The sequence below is a fragment of the Octopus bimaculoides genome, chromosome 30, assembly GCF_046866305.1.
Source record: "Octopus bimaculoides isolate indiv1 chromosome 30, ASM4686630v1, whole genome shotgun sequence".
Taxonomy (NCBI): Eukaryota; Metazoa; Mollusca; class Cephalopoda; order Octopoda; family Octopodidae; genus Octopus; species Octopus bimaculoides.
In genome coordinates, this window is record NC_142957.1 from 18,253,207 (window position 1) to 18,266,175 (window position 12,969).

Sequence of the window (12,969 nt, forward strand, 5' to 3'; positions counted from 1 at the left end):
TTATCAGATCCCTCTATTCTTCCCAATAGCAGCTTGTAGTTTTAAGATGCATCGTCAGTGATATCTCTGATGCATTCACAGTTATCACATCCCTCTATTCTTCCCAATAGCAGCTTGTAGTTTTAAGATGCATCGTCAGTGATATCTCTGGGGTCTCTGATGCATTCACAGTTATCAGATCCCTCTTTTCTTCCCAATAGCAGCTTGTAGTTTTAAGATGCATCGTCAGTGATATTTCTGGGGTCTCTGATGCATTCACAGTTATCAGATCCCTCTATTCTTCCCAATAGCAGCTTGTAGTTTTACGATGCATCGTCAGTGATATCTCTGGGGTCTCTGATGCATTCACAGTTATCAGATCCCTTTTTTCTTCCCAATAGCAGCTTGTAGTTTTACGATGCATCGTCAGTGATATTTCTGGGGTCTCTGATGCATTCACAGTTATCAGATCCCTCTATTCTTCCCAATAGCAGCTTTACGATGCATCGTCAGTGATATCTCTGGGGTCTCTGATGCATTCACAGTTATCAGATCCCTCTATTCTTCCCAATAGCAGCTTGTAGTTTTAAGATGCATCGTCAGTGATATTTCTGGGGTCTCTGATGCATTCACAGTTATCACATCCCTCTATTCTTCCCAATAGCAGCTTGTAGTTTTAAGATGCATCGTCAGTGATATCTCTGATGCATTCACAGTTATCAGATCCCTCTTTTCTTCCCAATAGCAGCTTGTAGTTTTAAGATGCATCGTCAGTGATATCTCTGGGGTCTCTGATGCATTCACAGTTATCAGATCCCTCTATTCTTCCCAATAGCAGCTTGTAGTTTTAAGATGCATCGTCAGTGATATCTCTGGGGTCTCTGATGCATTCACAGTTATCAGATCCCTCTTTTCTTCCCAATAGCAGCTTGTAGTTTTAAGATGCATCGTCAGTGATATTTCTGGGGTCTCTGATCCATTCACAGTTATCAGATCCCTCTATTCTTCCCAATAGCAGCTTGTAGTTTTAAGATGCATCGTCAGTGATATTTCTGGGGTCTCTGATGCATTCACAGTTATCAGATCCCTCTTTTCTTCCCAATAGCAGCTTGTAGTTTTAAGATGCATCGTCAGTGATATTTCTGGGGTCTCTGATCCATTCGCAGTTATCAGATCTTTCTATTCTTCCCAATAGCAGCATCGTCAGTGATATTTCTGGGGTCCCTGATGCATTCACAGTTATCAGATCCCTCTTTTCTTCCCAATAGCAGCTTGTAGTTTTAAGATGCATCGTCAGTGATATTTCTGGGGTCTCTGATCCATTCGCAGTTATCAGATCCCTCTATTCTTCCCAATAGCAGCATCGTCAGTGATATCTCTGGGGTCTCTGATGCATTCACAGTTATCAGATCCCTCTTTTCATCCCAATAGCAGCTTGTAGTTTTAAGATGCATCGTCAGTGATATTTCTGGGGTCTCTGATGCATTCACAGTTATCAGATCCCTCTATTCTTCCCAATAGCAGCTTGTAGTTTTAAGATGCATCGTCAGTGATATTTCTGGGGTCAGTGATATTTCTGGGGTCTCTGATCCATTCACAGTTATCAGATCCCTCTTTTCTTCCCAATAGCAGCTTGTAGTTTTAAGATGCATCGTCAGTGATATTTCTGGGGTCTCTGATCCATTCACAGTTATCAGATCCCTCTATTCTTCCCAATAGCAGCTTGTAGTTTTAAGATGCATCGTCAGTGATATTTCTGGGGTCTCTGATGCATTCACAGTTATCAGATCCCTCTTTTCTTCCCAATAGCAGCTTGTAGTTTTAAGATGCATCGTCAGTGATATCTCTGGGGTCTCTGATGCATTCACAGTTATCAGATCCCTCTATTCTTCCCAATAGCAGCTTGTAGTTTTAAGATGCATCGTCAGTGATATTTCTGGGGTCTCTGATGCATTCACAGTTATCACATCCCTCTATTCTTCCCAATAGCAGCTTGTAGTTTTAAGATGCATCGTCAGTGATATCTCTGGGGTCTCTGATGCATTCACAGTTATCAGATCCCTCTTTTCTTCCCAATAGCAGCTTGTAGTTTTAAGATGCATCGTCAGTGATATTTCTGGGGTCTCTGATGCATTCACAGTTATCAGATCCCTCTATTCTTCCCAATAGCAGCTTGTAGTTTTACGATGCATCGTCAGTGATATCTCTGGGGTCTCTGATGCATTCACAGTTATCAGATCCCTCTTTTCTTCCCAATAGCAGCTTGTAGTTTTACGATGCATCATCAGTGATATCTCTGATGCATTCACAGTTATCAGATCCCTCTATTCTTCCCAATAGCAGCTTGTAGTTTTAAGATGCATCGTCAGTGATATCTCTGATGCATTCACAGTTATCAGATCCCTCTTTTCTTCCCAATAGCAGCTCGTAGTTTTACGATGCATCGTCAGTGATATCTCTGGGGTCTCTGATGCATTCACAGTTATCAGATCCCTCTATTCTTCCCAATAGCAGCTTGTAGTTTTAAGATGCATCGTCAGTGATATTTCTGGGGTCTCTGATCCATTCACAGTTATCAGATCCCTCTTTTCTTCCCAATAGCAGCTTGTAGTTTTAAGATGCATCGTCAGTGATATTTCTGGGGTCTCTGATCCATTCACAGTTATCAGATCCCTCTATTCTTCCCAATAGCAGCTTGTAGTTTTAAGATGCATCGTCAGTGATATTTCTGGGGTCTCTGATGCATTCACAGTTATCAGATCCCTCTTTTCTTCCCAATAGCAGCTTGTAGTTTTACGATGCATCGTCAGTGATATCTCTGGGGTCTCTGATCCATTCACAGTTATCAGATCCCTCTTTTCTTCCCAATAGCAGCTTGTAGTTTTAAGATGCATCGTCAGTGATATTTCTGGGGTCTCTGATGCATTCACAGTTATCAGATCCCTCTTTTCTTCCCAATAGCAGCTTGTAGTTTTACGATGCATCGTCAGTGATATCTCTGGGGTCTCTGATCCATTCACAGTTATCAGATCCCTCTTTTCTTCCCAATAGCAGCTTGTAGTTTTAAGATGCATCGTCAGTGATATTTCTGGGGTCTCTGATCCATTCACAGTTATCAGATCCCTCTATTCTTCCCAATAGCAGCTTGTAGTTTTAAGATGCATCGTCAGTGATATTTCTGGGGTCTCTGATGCATTCACAGTTATCAGATCCCTCTTTTCTTCCCAATAGCAGCTTGTAGTTTTACGATGCATCGTCAGTGATATCTCTGGGGTCTCTGATGCATTCACAGTTATCAGATCCCTCTTTCCTTCCCAATAGCAGCTTGTAGTTTTACGATGCATCGTCAGTGATATCTCTGGGGTCTCTGATGCATTCACAGTTATCAGATCCCTCTATTCTTCCCAATAGCAGCTTGTAGTTTTAAGATGCATCGTCAGTGATATCTCTGGGGTCTCTGATGCATTCACAGTTATCAGATCCCTCTTTTCTTCCCAATAGCAGCAAACTCCTCTATTCAAAGCTGCCTAGTGGCCTCCCTTTGCTGCGGAGCTTTGAAAATTCTTGTCGCTTGTAGAACAGAGATAGAAAGCTTAAGGGCTGGGGGAAAAATTCTTTGATGCAATAATGTAAATATTCTGTTCCCTTTCATTTCCTTAGATAATTTCAAGACATCCTTTACCTGTATAATTAATTAATGATACTAACCTTCCTTTATAAACACTGGGTTACCCAGATTTTCTTGCCAGGAGTTTATAACACGTCTTGTGTCTTAAACCAATCTTTTAGGCTCAGAGCACATGGTCTCTTTTATTCAAATCAGTGTCCTGGTTTAGAGCTTGAAGACCTCTGTTCTACAAACCTGTGTTTTCCACTGCAAGTAACTATTAGCAACTTGTACTTTTCTTCTGTGTATATAAAGTGGTGTTCGTATCTCACTGGATGGAGGATGTTCTGTTCCTTGTCTCCGTAGTTCGTGGCTAGCATAATTTACTTAGTCTGAGATTTAAATTGAAACTTACAGGCAAGCAGTTGTTTATTTTATTCATTGTTGCTTTTCAATGAATTTTACTTTTTGTCGGAACATCTTGACATGAACAAACGAGAGAGAGAGAGGATTCTATCCTATATAATTTATAACAGGCAGCCAAATGCATTGCTTCTATGAGTTCCGAAACAAGTGGAACGGTGAGGCAATCGGCCATGAATCATTTTGACAATATTTATTCCTGGCACAAGGCCTTTATTTCTGATTGGTTTCTTGTTCATAAGCAACCCTTCAAATATATACACACACACATGTATGAAGGATCTTTGTCACCAGGACCAGATATTTGTACCTCTATTCAACACTCAGCATTGCTGTGTTCAGAGCAGACCCTTCAATTCCACTCCACTCTTTCTATATATGTGTACGTATGTATCTATGTGTATATATATATATTACGATAAATGTTAATGATACAGCCTAAACAGGATAAGCTACGTATGTATATCTCCCTCTATATATATATCTATGTACATGCTTTCCCTTCTCTCTCCTAACTGTTTTAATGTCTGCACGACACGCTGATAGTTCCCTTCTCTCTCTTGACTGTTTTAATGTCTGCACGACTGACATGACACGGTGATAGTTCCCTTCTCTCTCATGACTGCACAACTGACACGAGACGGTGATAGTTCCCTTCTCTCCCTACTGACTGTTTTAATGTCTGCCCCACTAACACGAGACGGTGATAGTTCCATTCTCTCTCACCTGACAGTTTTAATGTCTGCACGACACGCTGATAGTTCCCTTCTCTCTCCTGACTGCACGACTGACACGAGATGGTGATAGTTCCCTTCTCTCTCTCATGACTGCACAACTGACACGAGACGGTGATAGTTCCCTTCTCTCCCTACTGACTGTTTTAATGTCTGCCCCACTGACACGAGACGGTGATAGTTCCCTTCTCTCCCTACTGACTGTTTTAATGTCTGCCCCACTGACACGAGACGGTGATAGTTCCACTCTCTCTCACCTGACTGTTTTAATGTCTGACACGAGACGGTGATAGTCCCCTTCTCTCTCATTAATTAGCACCATATAATGACTTGGTGCTGATCTCTTGTTCACCAGCCGAAGTCTTGTCTCTGATGACAAAACGAGATCACTCTTAAGCTGAACATATATATATATATACACACACATATACTGTAATGGAGGCGACTCAGCGTTGTATCATAACGATGCATTCTTTGTTTACTACCCTCATGTGATGTCCCGAACCCAGGCATGCAAGTAAGTTTCACATAGATACACATACATGCATAGACAGATACACAATCATATATAGATATGTACATACATACACTGCATGTACATATATACTTTCACACATAGATATGTATATTCACATACATATATATACATACATACATATACTCACATACATACGTAAATATATTCTCACACACACATAGATGTGTACATACATATTAGTACATTCAATCTATGCATGTACATATATTCACATGCATGTAGATAAGTCCATTCAAACATCGACAGTAACATATATATACTCACATGCACAAATATATTGTCACATACATTCAATGTATGTACGCATATTCACATACATGCAGATATGTACATATATATCCATACACAATCATGTACATTCACACATAGGCAGCTACATATATGTCTCTACATACACTGCATGTACATATATACTTTCACACATAGATATGTATATTCACATACATGTATAGACAGGTACATATATATATAGACACACACACACATCCAATGTAGATATATACATTCACATACATGCATAGACAGATATGTACATACACAGATACATATATATATATATATATTCACATACGTACGTAAATGTATCCTCACACACATAGCTGTGTACATACATATTAGTACATTCAATCTATGCATGTACATATATTCACATGCATGTAGATAAGTCCATTCAAACGTCGACAGTAACATATATACTCGCATACACAAATATATTGCCACATACATTCAATGTATGTACGCATATTCACATACATGCAGATATGTACATATATATCCATACACAGCTACATATATGTCTCTACATACACTTTCACACATAGATATGTATATTCACATACATGTATAGACAGGTACATATATATACACACACATCCAATGTAGATATATACATTCACATACATGCATAGACAGATATGTACATACACAGATACATATATATATATTCACATACGTACGTAAATGTATTCTCACACACATAGATGTGTACATACATATTAGTACATTCAATCTATGCATGTAGATAAGTCCATTCAAACATCGACAGTAACATATATACTCGCATACACAAATATATTGTCACATACATTCAATGTATGTACGCATATTCACATACATGCAGATATGTACATATATATCCATACACAATCATGTACATTCACACATAGACAGCTACATATATGTCTCTACATACACTGCATGTACATATATACTTTCACACATAGATATGTATATTCACATACATGTATAGACAGGTACATATATATATAGACACACACACACATCCAATGTAGATATATACATTCACATACATGCATAGACAGATATGTACATACACAGATATATATATATATTCACATACGTACGTAAATGTATCCTCACACACATAGCTGTGTACATACATATTAGTACATTCAATCTATGCATGTACATATATTCACATGCATGTAGATAAGTCCATTCAAACGTCGACAGTAACATATATACTCGCATACACAAATATATTGCCACATACATTCAATGTATGTACGCATATTCACATACATGCAGATATGTACATATATATCCATACACAGCTACATATATGTCTCTACATACACTTTCACACATAGATATGTATATTCACATACATGTATAGACAGGTACATATATATACACACACATCCAATGTAGATATATACATTCACATACATGCATAGACAGATATGTACATACACAGATACATATATATATATTCACATACGTACGTAAATGTATTCTCACACACATAGATGTGTACATACATATTAGTACATTCAATCTATGCATGTAGATAAGTCCATTCAAACATCGACAGTAACATATATACTCGCATACACAAATATATTGTCACATACATTCAATGTATGTACGCATATTCACATACATGCAGATGTGTACATATATATCCATACGCAATCATGTACATTCACACATAGACAGCTACATATATGTCTCTATATACATAGATGTATTTCTACATGCATATATGTTTGTATCTATACATGTGTTTCTATATATGAATGTATCTCATAATGTGTTTGGGTTCCATACTGTATGTATGCTTTAATGTATATAAATTATGTATTTATATTTGGATAATAAAATTCCATTTTGATTCTGGGATTCTGTTGTGTTGTTATTAACAGTGTGTGAGTGTGTATATATACCTACCTACCTATGTGATTGATAGAAAATAACAGGATCAAAATGAAACAAGAAAACAACACCAAAAAAAAACGTTAAATTTATTCTTAGTTGGCCTCATGTTTCTTCTTCAAACTCCGGCACCGGTAACTTGTGAGTTTGCGGTTGATTGCCTGTCGCAGACTCCCTCTGCTCCACATGGTCGACTGGTTCATCAGAACCCATGCTGCAAAAAACATAAAGACAAGACATGTATATACACATGTAAAAAGAGAATATGGTATGTATATATAAATGTATGTACATATATATCAATGTCTGTGTATGTATCAATGTATGTATGTGAATATATATATCTATCTACGTATGTACATAGATATACCTATGTATGTACATACAGATGAATGTATGTATGCACATATATCAATGTATGTGTGTATATATGAATATATATTTATGTACATATCTATGTGAATATACATCAATGTGTGTGTGTGTGTGTATATATATCTCTATGAATGTATGTGTGTATGTATATATATATATATTTGTCTATGTGTATATATCTATGAGTGAATATATATCAATGTATGTATGTATCTGAATATATATATCTATCTACGTATGTACATAGATATGTATATATATATATACGTATGTATGTGTGTATATATATATATATCAATATATGTGTGTGTGTGTATATATGTGAATATATATCTATGAATGTATGTATATATATATGTATGTATATGAATATATATTTATGTACATATCTATGTGAATATATCTGTCTATGAGTATATATCTATGTATGTATGTGAATATATATCTGTGTACGTATATATAATTATGTATGTATCTGAATATATATATCTATCTATGAATGAATATATATCAATGTATGTGTGTATATATATATATATGTATGTATATGAATATATATTTATGTACATATCTATGTGAATATATCTGTCTATGAGTATATATCTATGTATGTGTGAATATATATCAACGTATGTATGTGAATATATATCAATGTGTGTGTGTATATATATATCTGTCTATGTGTATATATCTATGAGTGAATATATATCAATGTATGTATGTGAATATATATCTGTGTACGTATATATAATTATGTATGTATCTGAATATATATATCTATCTACGTATGTACATAGATATGTATGTACATATATCTCTATGAATGTATGTGTATATATCTATGAGTGAATATATATCTGTGTACGTATATATAATTATGTATGTATCTGAATATATATATCTATCTACGTATGTACATAGATATGTATGTACATATATCTCTATGAATGTATGTGTATATATCTATGAGTGAATATATATCAATGTATGTATGTGAATATATATCTGTGTACGTATATATAATTATGTATGTATCTGAATATATATATCTATCTACGTATGTACATAGATATGTATGTACATATATCTGTATGTGTGTATATATATCAATATATGTGTGTGTATATATGTGAATATATATCTATGAATGTATGTATATGAATATATATTTATGTACATATCTGTCTATGAGTATATATCTATGTATGTATGTACATATCTTTGAGTGAATATATATCAACGTATGTATGTGAATATATATCAATGTGTGTGTGTGTATATATATCTCTATGAATGTATATATATATCTGTCTATGTGTATATATATCTCTATGAATGAATGTATGTGTGTATGTATATATATATATATTTGTCTATGTGTATATATCTATGAGTGAATATATATCAATGTATGTATGTATCTGAATATATATATCTATCTACATATGTACATAGATATGTATATATATATATACGTATGTATGTGTGTATATATATATATATCAATATATGTGTGTGTGTATATATGTGAATATATATCTATGAATGTATGTATATATATATGTATATGAATATATATTTATGTACATATCTATGTGAATATATCTGTCTATGAGTATATATCTATGTATGTATGTGAATATATATCAATGTGTGTGTGTGTGTGTATATATATCTCTATGAATGTATGTGTATATATCTATGAGTGAATATATATCAATGTATGTATGTGAATATATATCTGTGTACGTATATATAATTATGTATGTATCTGAATATATATATCTATCTACGTATGTACATAGATATGTATATATATATACCTATGTATGTACATATATCTGTATGTGTGTATATATATCAATATATGTGTGTGTATATATATCTATGAATGTATGTATGTATATATATCAATGTATGTGTGTATATATATATATGTATGTATATGAATATATATTTATGTACATATCTTTGAGTGAATATATATCAACGTATGTATGTGTGTGTATGTATATATATATCTGTCTATGTGTATATATCTATGAGTGAATATATATCAATGTATGTATGTGAATATATATCTGTGTACGTATATATAATTATGTATGTATCTGAATATATATATCTATCTACGTATGTACATAGATATGTATATATATACCTATGTATGTACATACAGATGAATGTATGTATGTACATATATCAATGTATGTCTGTATATATATATCTATGAATGAATATATATCAATGTATGTGTGTATATATATATATATGTATGTATATGAATATATATTTATGTACATATCTATGTGAATATATCTGTCTATGAGTATATATCTATGTATGTGTGAATATATATCAACGTATGTATGTGAATATATATCAATGTGTGTGTGTATATATATATCTGTCTATGTGTATATATCTATGAGTGAATATATATCAATGTATGTATGTGAATATATATCTGTGTACGTATATATAATTATGTATGTATCTGAATATATATATATCTATCTACGTATGTACATAGATATGTATATATATATATACGTATGTATGTGTGTATATATATATATCAATATATGTGTGTGTGTGTATATATGTGAATATATATCTATGAATGTATGTATATATATATGTATGTATATGAATATATATTTATGTACATATCTATGTGAATATATCTGTCTATGAGTATATATCTATGTATGTATGTGAATATATATCAATGTGTGTGTGTATATATATCTCTATGAATGTATGTGTGTATGTATATATATATCTGTCTATGTGTATATATCTATGAGTGAATATATATCAATGTATGTATGTGAATATATATCTGTGTACGTATATATAATTATGTATGTATCTGAATATATATATCTATCTACGTATGTACATAGATATGTATATATATATACCTATGTATGTACATACAGATGAATGAATATATATCAATGTATGTGTGTATATATATATATATGTATGTATATGAATATATATTTATGTACATATCTATGTGAATATATCTGTCTATGAGTATATATCTATGTATGTGTGAATATATATCAATGTGTGTGTGTATATATATCTCTATGAATGTATGTGTGTATGTATATATATATCTGTCTATGTGTATATATCTATGAGTGAATATATATAATTATGTATGTATCTGAATATATATATCTATCTACGTATGTACATAGATATATATATATACCTATGTATGTATGTACATATATCTGTATGTGTGTATATATATATATATATCAATATATGTGTGTGTATATATATCTATGAATGTATGTATATATATCAATGTATGTGTGTATATATATATATATGTATGTATATGAATATATATTTATGTACATATCTGTCTATGTATGTATGTACATATCTTTGAGTGAATATATATCAACGTATGTATGTGAATATATATCAATGTTTGTTTGTGTGTGTATATATCTCTATGAATGTATGTATGTGTGTATGTATATATATATCTGTCTATGTGTATATATCTATGAGTGAATATATATCAATGTATGTATGTGAATATATATCTGTGTACGTATATATAATTACGTATGTATCTGAATATATATATCTATCTACGTATGTACATAGATATGTATATATATATATATACCTATGTATGTACATACAGATGAATGTATGTATGTACATATATCAATGTATGTCTGTCTGTATATATATATCTATGAATGAATATATATCAATGTATGTGTGTATATATATATATATATGTATGTATATGAATATATATTTATGTACATATCTATGTGAATATATCTGTCTATGAGTATATATCTATGTATGTGTGAATATATATCAACGTATGTATGTGAATATATATCAATGTGTGTGTGTATATATATATCTGTCTATGTGTATATATCTATGAGTGAATATATATCAATGTATGTATGTGAATATATATCTGTGTAGGTATATATAATTATGTATGTATCTGAATATATATATCTATCTACGTATGTACATAGATATGTATGTACATATATCTGTATGTGTGTATATATATATATCAATATATGTGAATATATATCTATGAATGTATGTATATATATATATGTATGTATATGAATATATATTTATGTACATATCTGTCTATGAGTATATATCTATGTATGTATGTACATATCTTTGAGTGAATATATATCAACGTATGTATGTGAATATATATCAATGTGTGTGTGTGTATATATATCTCTATGAATGTATATATATATCTGTCTATGTGTATATATCTATGAGTGTATATATAATTATGTATGTATCTGAATATATATATCTACGTATGTACATATATCTGTATGTGTGTGAATATATATCTATGAATGTATGTATGTATATATATCAATGTATGTGTGTATATATATCAATGTATGTGTGTATATGAATATATATTTATGTACATATCTATGTGAATATATATATCAATGTGTGTGTGTGTCTATGCATGTGAATATATCTGTCTATGAGTGAATATATATCAACGTATGTATGTGAATATATATCAATGTGTGTGTGTGTGTATATATATCTCTATGAATGAATGTATGTGTGTATGTATATATATATCTGTCTATGTGTATATATCTATGAGTGAATATATATCAATGTATGTATGTGAATATATATCTGTGTACGTATATATAATTATGTATGTATCTGAATATATATATCTATCTACGTATGTACATAGGGAAAAGGAGTAGGTAGTAACTCTATAAGATGTACCCGTTGCAAGCTATGGACACATAAGAGGTGCAGCAACATCAAAGGCAGGTTAACTAGCAAGTTAGTTTTTGTTTGTGGCAGATGTTCAGGTGCAATAAAGACTGCAAACACACAGGAAACAACTTCTATCTCATTCCAGGGTGAAAAACTAGAGGTAGTCGATAGCTTCCGCTATCTGGGCGACCAAGTTAGTAGTGGGGGTGGGTGCGCTGAAAGTGTAGCTGCTAGAATAAGAATAGCCTGGGCAAAGTTTAGAGAGCTCTTACCCCTGCTGGCGACAAAGGGACTCTCACTCAGAGTAAAAGGCAGACTGTATGACGCATGCGTACGAACAACCATGCTAC

The 12,969-nt window shown here is 32.4% G+C and overlaps 2 protein-coding genes across 11 annotated transcripts in view; one reads left to right on the forward strand and one right to left on the reverse strand.

Moving 5' to 3' along the window:
* Positions 1 to 7,421, forward strand: part of LOC106882469 (cytospin-A) — a 121,119-nt gene extending 113,698 nt beyond the window's left edge. For all 9 annotated transcript variants that reach the window (XM_089346057.1, XM_089346061.1, XM_089346055.1 and 6 more), the window contains one exon: positions 1 to 7,421. This exon is cut by the window's left edge and continues 41,422 nt beyond it. The gene's annotated coding sequence lies outside the window, so the exon portion shown is untranslated.
* A 107-nt stretch (positions 7,422 to 7,528) lies between these two features.
* Positions 7,529 to 12,969, reverse strand: part of LOC106873443 (uncharacterized) — a 74,602-nt gene continuing 69,161 nt past the window's right edge. For both annotated transcript variants that reach the window (XM_089346063.1, XM_089346062.1), the window contains one exon: positions 7,529 to 7,670. In XM_089346063.1, coding sequence (XP_089202189.1) covers positions 7,552 to 7,670 — 119 coding nt within the window. In that variant the 3' untranslated portion in view covers positions 7,529 to 7,551. The remainder of the gene's footprint in view (positions 7,671 to 12,969) is intronic.